This window comes from Larus michahellis, chromosome 3, assembly GCF_964199755.1.
Source record: "Larus michahellis chromosome 3, bLarMic1.1, whole genome shotgun sequence".
Taxonomy (NCBI): domain Eukaryota; kingdom Metazoa; phylum Chordata; class Aves; order Charadriiformes; family Laridae; genus Larus; species Larus michahellis.
In genome coordinates, this window is record NC_133898.1 from 47179616 (window position 1) to 47201104 (window position 21489).

At 36.2% G+C, this 21489-nt stretch overlaps 1 protein-coding gene across 1 annotated transcript in view; it reads right to left on the reverse strand.

The window, feature by feature from the left end:
- Positions 1-21489, reverse strand: part of FMN2 (formin 2) — a 164804-nt gene that overhangs the window by 59668 nt on the left and 83647 nt on the right. The window contains exons 9-11 of the mRNA XM_074580022.1: positions 8372-8433; positions 745-836; positions 468-597 (exon numbers count right to left, since the gene is read on the reverse strand). Coding sequence (XP_074436123.1) covers positions 468-597; positions 745-836; positions 8372-8433 — 284 coding nt within the window. The remainder of the gene's footprint in view (positions 1-467; positions 598-744; positions 837-8371; positions 8434-21489) is intronic.

Here is a 21489-nt window from a genome sequence, read left to right on the forward strand (position 1 = left end):
TTCAGTTATCAAAATACTGATGAAACCTGCATTTTAAACCCATGTATTTGTTTTGCATGGGACCACAAAATTCCAGTAATTCTCTTTCAGCTAGAGACAACATATCTAAAATCAGTTAGATAGCAATCAGATATATTATTGAGTTGCGCACTTCCAAAAATCCAAGCAAACGCAAGGTGGACTGAACTGGCATTCACTTGGAAAGGAGTGATACGCTCACTATGAAGAGGGAAGACTATTTTTCAGAGACTGATATACATTCATGGCAAAAATATGATACAGTTCAGTACCAAAAGCTAACCTTAAAATTCGCTTTGAAGTACAATCATAAAACGTTCTATTCTGCTGTCCTTCAGATTTAATGAGTACTTAAAGTAAATAAAGAGAAAACTTTTGAAATAGGAGTACAACTTAACAAGATTAAATATCAGAAATTTAGCTGTACCTTTTCACTGAGCACAACCTACCTCACACAGTTTCTGTAACAATTCAAGTTTGCGACGGATTGAACAAATGCTTTCTGAAAATGTTGATTGGAACAGGATGCAAAACACACGCTCTGAAAAGTTGGGAATTAGTGAGAGTTCATAGAGGAACCTGTAAGAGTGATTAAAGAAAATTATATGGGTCACTGTCAGTAAGTACGGTATTTTTTTTCTTTTATAAGATCTCTAGATAGTTTACTAGAGCAGGGAAAGTTTTCTTAAGTGGGCAAAACTGTTTTTTTTGTAAGTATGTTCTTACTGTTCTGGCTTATCCAAAGACTTGGCGTTTTCTTTTTCCTTGGATGACTTGCTATGCTTTTCTATTTTTTCTAATTCATCTGATTGTGCTCTCTGGAATAAAGGAAACAAAGTAATTAAAAAGTGTTAATTAATAACCTAGTCAAACAGATAGAGATGCTCTTGTAATAAATCACGCTTACAGATTTTTCTTTTTCTTCTAGCATCTGCTTATGGTAAAACTACTTAGTCCATAGAGTGATTTTAAGTATAACTACATCTGATGGAAAACAGAACATCTTCCAAATGATATTATTGACCACTAGTAATCTGCAAAAGATTTATTCATTAAACCATGCACTGAGACAATAATCTTCATTCCCACTCCCTTTTCTTTGGCTGTATAAAGTCTTTGGATCAAAGAACTCTCCTCTTGAGTTGTATTTCTCTTTCCAAATATGTTGGGTTGCATTTGAATGCAATCTGAGCTTTAAATATATATTTAAATAATATCTTTTTTTTTAAACAAAATGAAAATAGATTTGTATTGTTTACTGCAATTTAAATTTTATTTGGTATTTGGAAAACACTATGGAACAACAAAAGATAGTTGATTTATAATGGAACTATCATACATACCATACTACATGAGAACTACTGCATACTTCTTTGGAGTGAAATGATTTTCGTTTTTATATTAATAAGCCAAAACAATTACATGTAAACCGCCTAGTTTCTTGGAGAACCCTGTGCTACATTGTGTGGTTTTTCCTTCAATATTCCAATCAAAAGAAACAGAGCCTCACTTCTTTCTGTGCTCCATGCTACAGACAAAATATTATTTCCAGTTGCAGAAGTGGAAAATGGAACAGTATGGAAAGGAATAAAAGTGGAATGGAAATTTCTCCTTCTGACCCTTCTTTTGAGATCTGTGGTAGTTTTCAAAACAGATTCAAAACATGAATCTGTGTAAGAGTGAAAGAAGAATCATCGAATGGTTAGAGTTGGAAGGGACTGTAAAGATCATCTAGTTCCAAGCCCCCTGCCGTGGGCAAGGACCCCTTCCACTAGACTGGGTTGCTCAAAGCCCCATCTAACCTGTCCTTGAAGTAAATATATCTACTTTTATTCCTTTAAGAAAACGCTACACACATTTTTTAAACTTACTCCACCATAGAACTTGAAGGCAACAGTGGAAAATTAAATTCTAAATACTTAAATAACGCCAAAGCAAAAGATAGGCTGCATCTGCATTCTTTCCTGCGTACTTTTGCACAATTAGCAGAAGAGGAATGGAACTATCCCACATCATACTGCCATAGCTCCATCAGGAACCTGAAACCAGAAAGTCAGGTTTGGACAGTTCTACTGAGGTTGTTGAACATCTTTTCATGTGAAAAGGGAGAAAATACTGATGTGAAACAGAAAGATTAAGAGATTGAAGAGTCACTCAGAGCAAAAGCACTTTAGAGTTTCTCTCATTACTTCAAGAAGTCTGGAAATGACTGCAAAGCCATCTGTCTTGAATACTACATATCCTAATATTTAGCCAGCACTTCTGTGATGTTCTTCAAGGGTCATCTTCCCTAAAGTAGACTGATCTCATCTATTAAATACTCCCAACAGATAGGAAATACTGCAAACACACCACCCCCCTACCCACCATCAATAAACTGTTCTCGACACTAAGAAATTACAATGGTGGTAGTATCTGTATCACAGATCAATGGAACAGCTGAGGTTTGAAGGAACCTCTGGAGATCGTCCAGTTGAACCCTCTGGCACAAAGCAGAGGCAACCAGAGCAGGCTGCTCAGTATCACGTTCCGCTAGATTTTCAATATCTCCAAGGATGGAGACCTCGCAACCTCTCTAGGGAGCCTGTTCTGGCATTTGGACATCTCTGTAGTTTAAAAAAAAAAAAAAAAAAAAAAGAAAAAAAAAGCTGTTTATTTTTAAATGGAATTTCCAGTACATTAATTTCAAGAAGCCCACCACCTCTTGTCTTTACACTGTGCATTACTAAGTATAGCTCTGTGTTCTTTACTCCCCCTCCCCAATCAGGTATTTGTACATACTGATAAGCTCTCCCTGAGCTTTCTCTTCTCCAGGCTTAACAGCCCCAGCTCTCTTAGCTTCTCCTTGTATGATACATTCTCCAAGCCTTTAATCATCGTTGTGGCCCTTCACTAGACTCACTCCAATATGTGCATGTCTCTTGTACTCCAAAAGTACTTTTTTTTTTTAGATAAAGTTTCTGTCAAGGTAGGCATGGGACATATGAATATAATTACAGTAGTAAATTTTGCTTGTATAATTCTATCCTGAGGAAAAGGGAATTTTCAAGATCAGAAAATTGTATCAACTTTTGATCTCATGTGGAAGATGACTCATCTGGACTTCGGGTGAGGACTAGGAAAGATGCAACTAACTGCAGAAGTTTCTACTTAAGTATTGCAGGTGCTGTTGAGGAGAAAGATGCTTTTGGTTTTTTGTTAGGGAGCAGGTGTAAATGGGAGATTTCTTCACTTCATCTAGAACATTCTTACCAATGGAGAAATAAAAGAAAAATAAATCTTCCATTTCTTTTCAAATCAGCAAAAACCTCTCTCAGCAATGGATAAAATCTACAGATTTTAGAAATCGGAATAATGCCAAGAGAGGTAGTGTTGTTCTAGTAGTCACATCTTCAGAGCCACGGAGGTCTAGGTATGCAAATGACATGCCTTTGTAGGAAGATCTATTTTATTTATTCAACTTACACTTCAAAAAATGAATTTATTTAATTTACACTTGTAATTGTAAACAAGTTTTTTGCAAAAGTGAGTTTTTGCACTAAACAGTTTTTAAATTGAATTCTATTATTTCTGACCAATGTCTAAAGTATATTCTTTTCCGGTAAACTAAAAGGAAATCACTTGAAATTTTTTCATAAGAGGTGAAGAGGAGAAAATATTTTAGCAAGGAGCATAAAACTGAATGGTTATTTGCAATCAAATAGTGAGAATGCTCTCTCTTCTGGTCCTCTACACATAGCGAAATATTAGAGTGCTTATTACAGCAATCTATTAGATACATTCATGTTCAAGAAGTTACTGGTTCTCCACCAAATCCATGGGCAAAGGTTAGGCAGACTCACTGCTCCTTATTTAAGCCATTATTCTCAGATTGTGTATGCAAAGAAATAACAACTGGTAAAGATACAATGGCTAGGCAGGATCCACTCGTATAGGCCTGAGCAAAACTCAAGACATACGGTTTACACTCTGCACTAAAATCAAGAGGTCCAAGTATATGGTGCAAGTTCAGAATCGAAGTTTCAAGTCCCTAATTTTGGCTCTGGTATCCAGAATTCTGATTTATGTTTATTTTAAATTATGATAGAAAAGGAATAAGGCTGACACAACTTCTGCACAGATATTATTGAAGATTATTTCTCAGAATTTTTATCAGTTAGCTTTACAGTTAATGTTTATCTATTCTCTAATTTGCAGATGGATAATAAAAAAAAAAAGCTTTTCTATTACTCTCCAAAATTTGTGTCAAGAGAGGACACATTCAATATATACTTGTCATAAGTCATTAATCTGATTGCATTAGCACCTCTTTGAATGTCACTGCTATTTATTTCCTTAAATTTTAGCTATTATTTAGTATCATAAATGGAACAAAGTAATATAATATACCAAAATTTGATATCAACTATATCTACAATCAGACAGCATAAATCTGACACAAATTACTGCAAAAAATACACTGCTTTAGTTTTAACTTTTCCCACTTTTGCCAGAGTATTAACTTATGAACTTTGGTAAGACCAAATATAGGGTAAGGGCTATTTTTTCATTTCACAACATAAATCTACATTTCCTGGTTAGGGTTTTTTTTTTTTTGGTTTGTTTGGGTTTTTTTGGTTGGTTTGGGATTTTTTGGGTTGGTTGGTTTTTTTTTTGGTTTTTTTTTTTTGGTTTTTTTCCTTGCAAAGAACCTTAGCTCTTAGTTAAGATCAGTTTAACTGTGTGTAGCTTTTTAATTTGGGGTTGGATTTTTTTCTGGTCAACTTGATTTTCAAAGTTAATGTTACATATTTCAAAAGCATCAAGTGACTTGTATAAAGAATATTGTCAAAAGTAACTGAAACAACAAGGATATACAGAAATGCCCAGATTAATAGCCACTATCATATTCCTTTGAAGCTGGGTCATGTATCAGAAGTCAGGTACAATATTTGCAGAAAAACGTTAAGGCATTGCATTGTAATTGCCAGTTTTACAAAAATCACAAGAAATAATGGAGGAGAAGGTTTTAATCTTAGTGCCAGAGCAGAGGCATGCACTTCAGACTTCTGGGGGCCTTTTGCTCTTGTAGATGGCATTTTGAGGTTTTTGAAAGCACTAACTTAAGACTTTTAAAGAAAGAGACAGGGTAGACAATTTACCAGGAATCAAATTAAGAAAGTATACACGTTTCATTTTGTGATGTAAAGACATTTGATAAGGACAAATCCACAGATCAAAGATAATCCTTTGATACGTTTTTTAACCCATTTTTTATACACTTATTTTCACAATATAGTGAAGACATAAGCAGGGGCACATTTATCTTGTTTTGAACGGTGATATTTTAGCTACAATCTCAGCTGCTAAGAGGCTACCTATTTTCAAAGTAAATATTCACTTATTTGCAAATCAGTACATTTCTCATCACAACCAATATGGCCTAACCACATACCACTAATTGACAACTCCACTGAATTTTATCTACCTTCTCCCTCTCTAATTACAGCTGCCACCAGAAAGCATTGCTATTAGGGGCTCTGTAAGAGCACATTAAAGTAAGTGTTCCACATGTAGTTTTATCTATTAAGACTCTCCTATTAAAATTTTCTAGATCTTAATACACAGCTGATTATCAACACATTTAAACAAATTTTTATAAAGCAAACTACACAACTATGTAAGAGCTATGTGACCGTACCATACAGCACTGCAGTAACAAAGTCTTTCTCACTTGATGCAATACCACTTAATAGTATTAAATAAATTATTGAGAGCTTGGGTCTTTGGTGGGGTGTGGGTTTCTTCATTTATAAAAAGTCACTAAGATGTATACAGTAACTTTGTGGTTTAACAAGACTTTAATTCCTCAGTAAACAGGAATTGAGCCCTCGGGACTGTGGCTTTTGAAATTAGGGTGTGTTTAGGTTTGGAGACTGCCCAAATTTCATTCACATTTAAGAAGGGAAAGCACCATGCCAGACATATGCAATCAGAAAAAAATGATTACATTTTGAGGGAAGACTGTAAAACAAATGCTCCCATATGTTCCATAGAGATCAAACAGAAAGGCTTAGAATTAGTACAGTGGTATTTAAGTATCCAGCAAAAAAATCCAAATCCAATAAATAAACCCTAAGAACTAAAAATTAATGGCTACAAAGTAGCCAAATGAGGCAAAGTTACCCTCCACTTACAACACAGGATGAGGCTGAGAAAAAAGGGAGGAATCAAACATGCCAGGCCCTCTGGTACCACCCATTGCTTACGCTTTTTTTGTTTTTACGAACAATATTGTTATAATTAGTGAAGCTAGCAAGGGAGGCAAGTGCAAGGTCTGATGCGACCAAAGACTGAAAGTAAAAATGGAAAATAAAATTCAATTAAAAAAATGCTTTTTTCAAGACACAACTTTATCAATCGGATTAAAATTCAGGACTCATTATGAAGCTCTCTCCAAATAAACTGGGGTGTTTTTTTTTTTTTCGTTTGTTCCTTGCTTTTTGGGTTTTGGTTGCTTTGTTACTGTTGGTTTTTTGCTGTCTTGTACCCAAGTAAATATAGTGATAAAGCTGGGCTGATCTGTCTTATATTCAAAACAAGGAAATATATTATAGTCATTCCAACTTTTTGAGTCTTGCCTGATATTAACATATGATATTTTCCTCAATCAGGACAGTATTTCATAGACATTTTCTGTAGTATGTAGTGATGGTAATGACAAAAGGAACACAATGGCATTTGGTTATTTCAATGAACTGCAAATTTATAGGTAATGTATTATACTTGAACTCTGAAGTATATTGGAGATGACATTAAGAAAGCATTTGAAAAGTATAAAGTGTCCTATTAGTACCTTAGCCACAAAGGAGGACTATTTTTTAAACTAAAATAAAAAAAAAGTCTTATGCAATATAAAAGAAGGAAGTATGCAAGAACTGGTCATGAGGGCAGTATCCTTACTTCCCACAACACAATCTCTCACAATCATGCATATGTAATATCTAAAACTACTTCAATATTTTACATGCTAAAGAATGTATGGAATGGGATACAGCTGTGCTGTGTAAGGGAGCAGATTAAGAATAACGCAAAATAAAAATAACACAGGCCAAACCAGAAACGCTGTTGCATAAGGATGAGAAGTGTTTAAAGATTTGGGGGCAGTTAGAATAAGCTTCCCATTTGACCATTATATTCCCGTGGAACATTGAACGAGTTGATTCTTCATGGATGAAATAAGACTAGAAGTGGTTCCTAGTTCTTGTCAGATTTTTGCTTTTCATTTTGTTTAGCTTTTTGGGTTTTCTGTAAAGTGGACTAGAGCTTACTGTCTCTCTCTTCAGGCCCTGATGTGGATTATTTGTAAGAAATGTCAACAATCAACAAACTATTCCAACGTAGGCCATAAAAAGCTACAGTCTAAAAGCCAAAAATCTGAATGGTGTAAAAATAATTAATAAATTATCAAAATTATACCATGAGGGAATAAGAAATCCAATACAGTAGCATATATTGGTTTTCAATGCCATTCTGTGGCTCACAGCTTTTCATTTCAGATTTTCAGGTTCTTTGGAGGGTAAATTAGCTCTTTCCAAAGATGCCTAGCCAGACCTCCACATACACAAGCAATGAACTCAGAGAAGGGAGTAATGCTCACTGGCCACAGCTGAAGGCAGAAACATGCTTCTGAGATCCACTTTTTTGAATTTTACACGTGACTGGCTTTGTAAAGTTTTAGAACATGCCTGAGTATATTTTGAATCCCTGATTTTGCAAACCTAATGGTCAAACACTCTCTGATGATTAGTACCAGACACTTATGAAGCCCCTGGCAGTTTATACTATTTTTTATTACATTAACTTAGAGCAAACCTTTTCCTTTCAAAGAGTTAAAATTATTTTGGAGGAATCCCCCAAATAATAATAATGCATAATAATGAAAAGCTGCAGTTCCATAAATGGAATGATTGCTGTTATTAAAACATTTTTTTTTTTAAATTGAACAGCATCGTTATATTAATGAAATTACAAAGTGAAGCCAAAGACCTGGTGTGCAAGGTCTGATATCTATTGACGAAAGACTGCCCCACCCAAGAAGAAAAAAAAAACAAAACCCAAACCAATTTCTGTTTATTCATTTAGAAGCTGATTGTGTTACTTATATAAAAATGCATGCGCTATATGAAACACAAAATGGCAATTAATACAATTTAAATGTTTACCATTATTTTCATTGCTTTTGGGAAAATAAAGTCACTTCAAAATAGGACACGTTCTACAAGCTTTCTGAATATTACTTATGCAAACCAAAGATACCTTCACATGGACCTACAGTATTCCTACATTATATGGACTTCCTCTGATTACTCACATTCTCATACAGGGCTTGAAGGGTCTCTAGGTCAACCACAGAGTTATCCAAGTTCACAACAGCTATAGAAAAGACAAAAAAAAAAAACAAACAACAACAACAACAAAAAAAACCAAGAATTAGTTGTCAGGATGATAATCCAGCTGTGAAAGAAAGACCGAGCACAATACCCAGCAATAGTTTTTATGACCCACTGGTCATACAGCTTAAGGGTTTTAACTTTATTAATGCCTTAGATACTGCCATTCCTAAGACTATGGGCTAAAAACCTGGTAGAGCCAGGTGTCAAGTGTTAAAGAATTTATCTCCCTCCCCCCAAACACACAAACACGATCCCACGAGTATGGCCATAGCCAGAGATCAGAGATAAGCTTTACATCAGACTTTCACGGTCCGACTGAAAGCATTATAAAAATTTGTAAATCTGCACCACAGCCACACACACACACTCACACAACAAAGCTCATTCCTGTCACTGGTTGGCTTCAGTCTTAAACTGATTAATCCATAAGTCAGCCAGTTAACTTCAAGACACCTGACAAGGGTCAAGTCTTCTATGCACTAAGCCGACAGGTTTAGTACAGATACAAAATATGCCTTTCCTGTTCCCAACCAATTCTGGCGCCACACACATACTGTATTTTTTCAGTGTCAAAAAGCCAGTTCAACATCAGAGAGAATGATTTCCATCTACCTAACTTGGACATTAAAAAAAAAAGAAAAAAAAAAGAAAAAAAAAAATCATTAAGAGGAGCACACTTGTAGGAACACAACCCTGGCTCCTCAGACATATTAGGAACGTTTCATGAGGCACAGGAAATACTTGTGGAAACTAGTGAAAAATTATGCTCAGCTAATACAAAGAATTATTTAAAAATAGTACTTTTCTGTCTACCTCTTACATATTTTTTGCAAGCACACTGACAGTTCATTTAAAAGCCAGATACATCCAGCTGTCCTCATCCAGATTTTAAATTTTGAAAGAAACTTAGAATGTTGGATTAGAATGTATGTGATGGTAATAAATTATTTTTATCACACTATACCACTCTTTTTTCCATTTTGCCCTTCATTAATTTCTACCCTTTTTTGTAATGGGCTCTGTGTGTGTGTGTATGTGCACTTGTACAATAAGTAGAATAATCCCCCAGGTGAGATTAAGCTAGAAATTGCAACACTGATCAGGGATAGAAACCCAGGACTAGCTTGCTTTATCTCCTATAAATCCACCTCCCTAACTGTCACAGAGAAATTCGGTGTATACACCTAAAGACTAAAGTCAATATAATTCAAGCTCATTTGTTTCCGATTGTTCTAAAGCCTTTAGAGATACCACTCTGGGTCTGGGACTCATCATGTTTCCCCTTTCCAGGCCTGAGACATAGTTTTAGTTACAGTATAAGAAAATTATAAACAAAGAAGTGTAGATCTTGATTAAACTAAGCAGGCTACACTGCATCTATAAATAGGGCATGAAGCTAAATTGTAGGACTGAAACAAACAATAATTAGGAAAATTATTTTATTTCCAGAAATAATATTTAAAAAAACCTCACAAACCTTACCAGAAAAATAATGGCAGTGTAACAGTTAACAGTTCAGGAAGCAACATGTTTTTTGTTTTGTTTTGGGGGAGGGGGCACATGCAAAAATCTGTGACTAATTATTTGGGATATTTTAAAACTCAGGCTTTTTTTCTCTCTCACCCCCCGAGTGTAGTAATTGTTGCAACAGAGACTTGAAGATGCCCTCTCAACAAGGTACTGTAGTATATGTTGTATTTGATAATCCATGTTGCTCAGTCGGACTATCTGCATGCTTAAAAATGTGCCAAATTCGCTTTGTAGAACTGGATACTAAAATTAACACACAAATAGAAAGTGGGTCTAGATTAGTTTGGGAGCTTTGTTTTAAGAAAACACATATGTCAAAGCCTATATACAAACAGCTTTATTAAAACCAGGATATATTATGAAACTCTGTATTATCCCTACATTTCATCATTCTTACACTTACGCAATGTTTTCATATATGAACACACTCACAACCCTTCAACTATTTATTTTGAGTTGCGGCTGTCTTCTCCCTGCTCCACCCCCCTCCCCTTCCTTCCAGAGACTGTCTGCTCCTGCACCAAGAAATATGACATAAGTTCCTGCTCTGACTTTTGCTCAATGTTAAGATCACCCACGGATTACTCAGGGAGCAATAGAACACTTTTGTTTGAATGCTTGCAGGAGATAAGAGAACGCCTGGCAAACACAATGGTGCCAGGTCTGTGTACTTTCAACAAAACAGGTATGCAGAAGAGTGTACATACTTCAGGGAGCTGCTTAAAACAAATCAGTCAGAGACAAGGACTTGGAGAAATTAGATCCTAGTATATATGTTTCAAATCTCCCCCTCCCAAGACAAACATATTTCTATATATTTCATCTAAAGATGTATATGTTCATAAATAGCACTCTAGCATCCCACTAAGGTTTTTCAATGTTCACCATAGGTTTTCTCCCCCCGCTCTGAGGAATCAGGAGATGAACTTCTGTTCCTTGGCAGTACTGCAGCATTGTCATGCAGAACATGATAGTTCGCAAAATAAATCATGACTGTTGCATATTTAATTCCATTATCTAGACAATTTGAACTGACAAAAACAGTGAAGCTTCCTTATGTAGCCAAGCGTACTAGCTAAACTTGCTCCCTCCCAACAATCAGTGTGACTACACAAACTTCTAACCATATGTGGTGGCAAAATAATGACGAAAAATACAGAGAAACATCAATTTCCTTGTATGAAAATATTCTGAGCTATGTTATAACTCCAGCATATTTTGATGCAAACATCTGGAGTAGGGTTTATAATAGTCTTACAGTCACTGGATATTTTCACCCATGTCACTATGTTAGAAAGTGATTTTTTTGTTTCAAAGTTGACATTGTCATTTCCTGGTCTGGACCACTATGAAACAATCTTTAATAGCCAGCACATCATCCAGCCTTTGCAATACGTTCGTAAGACAGTGAAGAATATCTGCTGCCTTTTACTTTAATAGAAACAATTTTCTTTTAATCACATCAGACTCAGGCACTTAGTTCTTACCTTCAAGATCTCATAGTTCTGCTATTTTCTTGCATTCCTACTGCCACTGCTGCCGATAAAACCAGCAAGCCAGCCCCAGTTTCAAGCCAATGCTGTAAAATTACTCGATGTACATATATACAGTTGTGTGTATACATACACACACATATATATATTTGATTAAATCAAATTTGAACCAAGTATGCCCAGATACACACACAAATATGCACAGACAAAAATACAAGGAACTACAAACCAATGAGTTTTAGGGTTTTCTTAAGCAAGTACTGATCAACAGATTTTTACAGAAAATCAACCCAGTAAAGAGAAGGGTTGAAGAGCAATCGCAAAGGGTTGCTTGACGCTATAGAGGAAGGGAAAGAGATTTCAAAAGATTTGTATCCAAAATAAAGGCTTCAGGAATCTCTTGTTGGTCTAAAACCTTCCTGATATTCTCATTGTTTTTGTCACAATCTACATGGCAATTTAAAATGGTATCTTTGGGACAGAAATTATATCCTTCTTATGCAACTGCAGAATATAGAAATTTTAGCCGAATCGAAGAGTTTCCATTCCATTCTGTATTTCTACAATATAAACTGAATCAAAAAAATATGCGGAGAGACAAAGACTTACTATGCTTACTAACATCAATTAATTTGCAGTATTAGGCACCTTAGAAGATACTTCATCTGACAAGAGGATAATCATGCTGCTAAAAACCAAGCGAGATTAGTGTAAAGCACACAACTATATTCAGAGGCATACTTGAACTCTGAGAAGAGATGGACCACCTTCTCCCATATATATATATAAGCCAATTTAGAACACAAAAATTATTAAAACAAACGAACAAAAAAACCAAACCAACACAAAAAACCCCACCCCAACATAATGAACAATCACCACCCACATGTTTTCAGGGGAACACAATATGTAACCAAGCAACCAACAAGATCAAAGTTTTTGCCAACAAATATGATCTGAAGAAGCTATGCATGAGAAAACACCAGCAGGAAGTTGGAGGATGCACAGTGTATTCTCAGGAAGACTATAAAAGGAAGTAGCTGTAATTTTTTTTAATTGTAGGACAGATAATTTGTGTTGATTATTTATATATCTAGGAGCATGTGAACTACCAGCTACCACTTAAGCAAAATTGATAGGCAAAATAGACACAGCAAACCTACACTTGCCTGAGGCTATGAATCTAAATCCACCAATAGTACCACTTACATAAACTGTACAACTAGGAAAGCAGTAGTTGTGCTACCCAGTGCTTGGAAACTATTCTGTTTGCTAGTCCAAACCTCCGGAATTTCCTTTTAAAATGAAAAGGCCAAAATTGAGAATTTCCCACTGGGTAGAATTTCATGAAGAAGAAAAAGAATTATCAACCTGATCCTTTGGATACAACTTTTATGTCATAAAACTCATTAGCACAACTTCACTTATGGATGACTTTCAGAATACTGGTATTCAGTCCAAATCTTGGTCTATGTCTCCCATTTTCTCAGGGTAGGTTTCAAATCACACTCCATTTCTCTGGCCTTTCCAAGTATGATTTCTAAGCTTTTCTGTCTCTGGACTCCATCTAGAAGTGAGTGTCGTCTTCTTGAGACCTCCTGGAAGCACTGCTTTCTCCCCAAAAACGGATTGAGTGGTTTCCAAATCTTACTTGTCTGACAACAGATTACAGTTTAATTCCCCAGAAAGAAGCAGTAGCTGAAGCAAAACCACCACAAATTTGCAAAAGGAATTTTGAACCAATCCTGCTACACTCAGATCCATGCTTCGGGGAGACAAACAAGCAAATCACCCACCCAAGTTCTTCATGTTGATTTCCACCACTATTGACTTCTCCATGATTCTCCAAAAACCAAGAAGTATCACTCCAAGAGGCCACTCCCCTTTTCCTCTTGCACATCTTTGCCTCTTCACTTTCACATCTGCTCCAGAAGAGCACCAAGAGTCTTTTCAAGACTTCACACCTCCTCTGTCAAATGACAGTAACAGTCACTTCAGCAGATTACAAAGGCAGACTGATTCTTATTCAGTGAATGAAAGACCTCCTCTTTTACAGCAGATAATCACAGTACTTTTATTACACAGTTCTGTGTAGGGCACAGATCTGGGGACTTCACAGCTGTTCTGCCCATTGTGTGACTCTAACATGCAAGATTACAAGATACTGAGAGGTTACAACTTCCATTGTACTTTTTCCTAACTTCCATCCCCAGATAATTCTCCTCCATGTTAACAATTAAACCATCTATGCACCAAGAATAATACTCCAAGCTGAAGAGTGAAAGAAACAGAAAAGGCATCAACCAGTCTTATGACCAAAATGCACTTTCTTGTTATTAAGAACCTGTATCTACATTATATAGAAATTATAAGCAGTACATAAATAGAGTCTCAAAATTACTACATAATTTTAAGGCAGAACTGTAGCATTAAAAGTAATTCAACCTTCTAAAATGTTTTCAAGTAATTGTACTTGGAACACTGATTAAAAATATTAATTTTCAAATATCTAAAAAGGATGTTTGGAAGTAAAAAAGGCACATGAGTAGATGAGTAAATCAAATGTGTCACATTGTATGATCTTCCTTGAATGATAATTTCTGAGTTAATTAAAAAAAATAGTTGCTCCAAGAATAACGTATGGGTAGTAGACTTCAAACGGTCAAGACCCAACATCATTAGAAAACTAACGTACTGGCAAAAACTTATGCAATGGAAAATTCTGATGTAAGCGAAACAGACAGTATATAGCCTGATCAACTTATGAAATGTTTCTGACAACAAATTAGAGAAAAAAACAAACAAACTTGTTTGTTTGGTCACTGAATACAGAATGGAAACATTAACTGACAGATGTCTTTGGAAGAAAATGCAAGAACACCACACATGCAAATACAAGCAAACCAGAAAAAAAAGCCTCAATGTAGAGAATTTCATCAAGTTCCTTGGAATGACTGACAGCTGAACTGCTCAAATCAGAAGTAGAAGAAAAAATGTCTGCCTCAACATTCTCATCAACAAAAGAGCCAAGAGAGCCTTAGAAGAAGATCAAAGTGCAGTGGCTTCCTTTGCTGCTATAAAGATTCTGGTATGATGCAATATCAAGCCACTTGCTAAGTAAACCCAGATTTAAATCCAACTTATTATATTTAAAAATCAACTAAACTGCAAAATCCGCAGTCTTTTATTGCAGTCTTTTATTGGTTAAATAGTAAATCCACAACTTCAGAAATTGCTAGCCTTTGCTTTTTTTTCTCCCCACATGTGAGCTTATTGGCATCATTCATCTAACACAGGCCTACTGCACAAAGTAATGTTTTTATCTGTGATACTTCCAAAAACTTGACAGCTACTGCTATTTTCTTGGGATTCTTCTTTATCTCAAACAACAGAAATATGAATCTCTTAATGCAGAAAGTTAAATCCCAAATGGGCCTCTGAAATAAATGTCATGCTTACATAAATATGCGAAATACAGTGGTAAAATCAAATGTCCTTGTGCTAATGAGAGCTGCAGCGAAACACACAAGAATCATGACTATGTAAGTTTTAAATATTCTCAGAAAATAAGTGAAAGAAAATATTTTTTTTTTTTTAAACAGGAATATCTGGACTTGCTCAACTTGTACAAAAAAACCCTTGTTGATAACGGGTAGGTAGGGAATGCTGCATGGGGTAGAGTTAGCATAATTTAAAACGATTTTGTATTAATAGCTACCTGCTTGCCCTCAGTACCTTTGCGATATGTTTATCCATTAGCAAATACTCTTAACATTACCAGGATGTAAACTTTAAGTGCACAAAGCACAATGAAGATTGGATCTTCAACACCAGTACATACGGCATGGATCAGAGGCAAGCAACAGCATTTAGAACAGTTTTATTGTGGCAGTAATTCACCTTGATCTAAAGCTTGTGGAAGAAACCAGAACAGTATACAAAATTTTCAAGCAGAAGCCATGGATTAAGCTTAGCTGTTGCTTCAGATTGCTTTTAAAGGACTTAAAATTTTTAAATATCTTCAAGAACACGCACTCACATTTCTGGGAAGCAACAAAATGAGAATCAATTAAGCAAGAATATGCATTTGCAAAATTTGAAGTAACAGGAGTAGGAGACTTCATATCAAAAAGAACAAATCTTTACTATCACTTTTTGTCCTGACTCTTCTCTTACAAACACGATTAAGTTTTTTAGACATTTATCCTTAGCATTACTATTCCCTAATGTTGTATCCCTAATATATAGCAACAAAATTGTATCAATAGAGCTTTTTTACATACATATGAATATATATGCACACATACAACAAAATATATAACTAGATTTTATATATAGTTATACATAGTTAATATAAACAGTTGCATTACATACCTTTCAAACAATTGCCTACTATGTTAAGGACAGCAGTTACTGATTATGTGAAGTCTAACTTCATACACCTATACAGTTTGTTTATAAAAAGTGTGCAAGTTCAGTTCTTAGAGAACAAATACATTTTGTTTGACTCAGTATGTCGCCTTCTTGTCTAGGCAGGAAAAAAAATGGAGACCAATGCTGTAATCCCTTCAGAACAAAATGTTTAAATACAAACATGATTGCCATTGTAGACTGTTTAATTTAGAGAGATTGTATTTCAGTTCTGGTTTTGAGAGGTTTGCTGATTTGACTATAGAGAGTACTTCAATGCTTATCTTAATTGTTTAGATAAGATTTGTTTGAATTTGGCAGGTGAAAAAAACATGGGTGTGGGATATAGGAAGGTTGAGAAAAGACTGGCATTTTACCAGATTATGCTTATTTTAAACTATAGCGCGTAGAGGAGCAAACAGTCTGAATGAACCTGCCAGGGGCCGGTCTTTGGAGAGTGAACTTGAAGTGCAAGATTGACTGGCAGGATTCAAGATTTTCAACGAACTGGAAAGGATTACCATGATAACTGCCCAAATGCTACTTAAGGCTTAGCATACTACACAAATGCAAATGATATAAGACACATTTAAATAAGTTAAAAAAAATTGTGCTTTATGCTTATAGTAGGGGTTTGTTGTTCTCTAGGTAAACTTCCTCTCCCTTAAATGTGTTTTAAAAGTGTTTCAAGAATAAGATTTGAATATAAAATTAATCATTGACATATGGATATATTTTACACGTAAGAAATTCTGTTACAGAAAATAGAATTACTGCTATAAAAAAACCAACGCTATTGGCTTTTACTTCAATATCAGCTTGTCCTAAGCTTTTTCACTTTCTGGTTAAGGTGGTATAGCACACCTCAGGCATCCTGGTTAGAGGTTCTCAAAATGCAACTTGTCATACCTATCAACTGTATCACTTTTTGTGGGGAGACTGCTATACTTTCCTTACACAAACAAACTACACAAACACATCAGCTGCAAGGCACATATGCAATAGGTCTGACGTTGTGTATCAATCTGTCTGCAGACAGATACAATTTATAGCTTTGTATTCATGAGTCAACTGAAATAAAATTTGGGTTTCCCATGTGTTAGATGTTTTTTAGATCCACATCAGCTCTAACGCTTTTCAATGCTATTTCAAAGACACCATGTTCGTGAGTTCCACAGGCTAATTGTGGTACCAGTGATGGTGTAACTGTGACAGTCAAAGGACATATGCAAGTCAAACTTTGCAGAACAAGGTAGCATCTCTTACTGAGTGCAGCAAAAAGAGGTTAGGAAGACTTATTTGGAATACAAACAAGCCTTCAAACTAATTGAGACTTTTAATTATGTGTGGTTTTTTTCAGAATTCAAATTTGTTGGCTTTTGGTTTAATTCCACTTTATCTACTTTCATTATCAGTCCAAGTGAACAAAGCTACAGCTAACTCTGAAAAGTCCAATCCATGAGCAGAGAGACAAGCTTTCTCTTTCATGCTTCAGGGAGCTCCTTCTAAATGATAAACAAACGCAGGGGGAGGACAAAGATACTTATTTGGAATCATCTAGTAGTTTAGTGGCAAAGATGAAACAGGTTTAAAGTAGTGCAAAGTCAAGAATAAATTCAGGTTAAAATTAATACAACTATCGGAAGAATCATTTATTGCTTATTCTAACATTATAATCACTAGAAGGACGCTAACTTTTTTGTATGGAATCTCTGAACTATTTGCCTTACTCTGTGACCGTGAGCAGCTCTGAACAGTCCCCAATCTTTCCATGTTCCACATACACATTCCACTCTTCAATCATTCCTCTAATCCACCCTTGAACCTCTTGATTTTTTGCCGTTATATTTGTTTGAGATGAAGTGACCACAATTCATCCCTCATAATAATGGCAAAGATATACCAGTTTTATGCAGTTATATAGCACTCTGCAAATTTATTTGATAAAGTATCTTAGGCTTCCATAGGAATCTGCTCTCAGCTTATTGCAACTAAATATATCTATACCAGCTCCAAACAGAAAGATATTAAAAAAGTAGTTACCGATCCTCAGTGAAGTCCATGTGGCAATGTTAATAGGAGAGCTGCTCTTTCCTGAGCAGACTCAAAGTCACCTAAAGAACTTTCTTGATTACAGTCTTAGTAATCATGACCAATGACTAACAAAAAACTCCTTTTCTAGTCAGTCCTTGAGAGATGAGTCAAAACAATCTTTGGACTAGAGCTATAGGTGGTGAAATATCAAAGAGACCAACAAAGGAAATAGCAAAATAACTTCAAGAACTTGTCTTTCTGTTTAATTGCCTGATCTATGTAGCTCATACAGACGAAAGTTAAGAGGCAACCCGATTATAGTTCTTATGCATACCTGCACAAGAAGATATCTGAAAGTAGATGGCTCTGTAGTTGCACAGACCAGAAGTAGGAAAGAATGAAGGATGTCTGTAAGTTAATCTGACAAATTCATTATGGAAAGAATATTTAAGTGTTAAAAGTGAGTGAAATTAATCTTTTGAACAATGTTTCATGGGATACATTGACTTCTCCATCACTTGAAGTATTTGTATGAAATCCTAGCCTCACCAAAATAAATGGCAAAACTATCAGTGACTTCAAAGAAAGCAAAAGGTTGAAGGGTCAGAATTTCAGCTGGAACTCAAGATCATTTATACTGCTAAAATGTTCGTATTTATACAGACTAATGGCTTGAGGCAGAAATTAGCAGGCAATATTACATGTCATGCCTTATTTAGCAGCCAGACTAAATGCTTAGTATGCTCTTTCTAAAAATCTAGAGTTAAGCTGCACGTTTGCCCTTTGCTAGGTCCCTCTGAAGTTCTCTACTAGTCTTCTCTAACATCAACAAGCCTAAATCATTTTACAGAGACTACTCAGAATGTTGCTACCTTTGGATGATTTACAACAGAAAGTACTGGAAGTTCTTTTAGCCATGAAGACATGCATGATCAGTCAGAAACAAGATTTCCTTGCTTATGGTTCAAGGTAGCCAGTTCTGTATGATGATATCAGTATCTGTAATAGTAGAGCTAATTAGAAAACACTACATGGAAACTTACAGGGATTCAGAAATCATGCAAAGCAAGTCAATTATAGATATGCAAAGCATATCTATAATTGATATACAGTCAACTGCTCCAATCACAAGTCAAAATACAAATTTTCTTGCTCAAGAATTACAGACAAAACATTTGAGAGGTTTCCTTTCAAAAGCAAATTTCCCTTTTCCTCTGTCAGATGATCTCAGTATCTCACCGAAATAAAAGTACACACTCTCAGTTTATTCTCCAAATAATTTTTTTTTTTTTTTTGGCACACTGGAGAGCAGTTTAGATGTAGCCTGGTGTTCTACATGCCTGCCGAGTCTGACGTATGGATAAACACCAGGGATTTCATTGTACTAACGCGTGTTAAGCCTTTCACCAAATATTCTGAAGTTACAGTATTAAAGAGCTACAGATGCTAAAAAAATGATGTAATGATCTTGTGATATTTAGTCCATGTTCTAAGAGTGGTGGGATTATGAAAATAATGCAAAAAGATTTTTGGCTAGGTAGATGACAGATGACACGGCTTTGCTAATTCAAATCACAATACAGTGATAACTGAGGACAGAAGGATGCGTGTTTATGGTTTAAGTTCCATCTTTTCTCATGCTCCGACGTGTTTCTCAAAAGCCGATATTAATAACTGAAGGAAATAAGGGCTGGGATTGCAACAAAACCAAATGCCTGGATATGTGGAAAAGCAAAATACATTCATTTTAGAAAAAAAGGAATAATGAAATATTACTTGGAATCACCTATATGTGTATTTATTTGAGTACCCATGACTGGATTCGGCCTACTGAGGACTTTAAGATTACAACAGGGAGTCCGTATTGCTTCAGTTCAATGCCATTGAGCTATATTTTGTATCAAGGTAGCTAAAGCAATTGCAGCTTCACTAAAAACAGAAAACACATTACACTGAAATAGAGTCTAATACATGCTGCATGGGGAGGTTTCCTGTGGAACAGCAGAACATTGGAAATAACTTTGATCTTTCAATATCTAGGGATCACCAGAGAACAAGAGAAAGAAGAGAGAAAAGTAGGAGAAACCCAGGTACCTCATAAAGCCACAGATACAGGAATGTGACAGGAATCCAGCATGAGAAACCGCAGGCTCTCAAACGGAATGTTTCACAATTTTGCAGTAGAAAAAAAGATTTTCTAACATCTAACCATAATCTCCTCTTGCACTGTTTCTTACCCTACCCTACCACGGATGATGGATGGATACAGCAAACAAACCACTCTGCCACCTTCGCATCATCCTTTCTCTTCCTTACACTGGGAACTATTTTTTAAAAGCGGGTGTCCCCGGGCGAGAAGCAGGCCGGGAAGCAGCGGGAAAGCGGGGCCAAGGCCACGGAGGTCGAGCACCTTGTCCGACGCAGGGCTCTGCCGCCAGCCGGGCCGGCGTCTCCCGGGCCCGGGGCGCCGAGCTCCCCGCCGGCGGCGGCAGCGCGGGCCGCGGTTGCCACCTGCTGCCGGGAGCGGGGACCCGGGGCCGGCCGGGGCGGCGGTAGCGGTGCGCGGCGGCGGCCGGCGCTGCTCCGCAGCCGGCGGGGATGGAGGGGAGAGCGGTGTAAACCCCCGGGAATAAACCGAGGGAGGTCAGTCAGCAAAATGACCCAGAGAAGCAGAGCTCAAGAGATCAAGCGCAGGCTGTGTAGATGATGTGTTTCCATATAGTTTCCAGGTATACCTAGCATTTGCAACCGGCAAATTTATATTTATTGATGGATTTAATGGCTATTCCGAATGAAACAGAAGAACGATAACCAGTGTGACACTAATAATATAAGGTTGCATATGGTGCTATAATTGGTTACTGCAGAAGAGTGGCAAGGAATACCGAAGGAAGCATAAGTCACTTAAGATAAAGCAATCAATTGTAACAGATCCCTACTGAGGGAGTTCATGCCTAAATAGAAAAAAAACGCAGTTTTTTACCCTATTACAGATCACTCAACCAGCATGGCAATAATGACTTCTAAATGGTAAAAGCTGTAAGATAATAGAAAACATAATAGCAGAAGGTTTAATCTGTTGAATATATTTTTGAGACATCACGCAGAGTCTAAATTTTAGGATACTACAATTATTACCCAAAGCAACTAGGCAGAAATATCAAAAGAGGAGAGAACTGTACAAAACAGTTGGAGACACCATAACAGCCTTAAATGAAATTTCTTTATAGGATGGGGAAAAGATTTTTAAAAATAACACCATAAAATTAGACTTTACAAGGAGGAATTACGTTAAAATGAGAAGCCTGTTAAAAGGGCAAGAAAGCCTGGCAGTCAGAAGGAAGCTTAGAGACACTACATTAGAGGTTCAGGGAAAAAAAAAAAAATACATCATCAACTAAAAAATTCAAAAGCACCCTTTTTTCCCCTAGCCTTTTCATACCCCTAGTATTCCTACTCCTCAAACCCACATATATGATTAAACATAAGAGCACAGAAGACACCTGTAAATAAAAGATACTCTTCAAAAAGTGGAATTCAGCCAAAGAAAACAGAAAAGCAAAATCTTG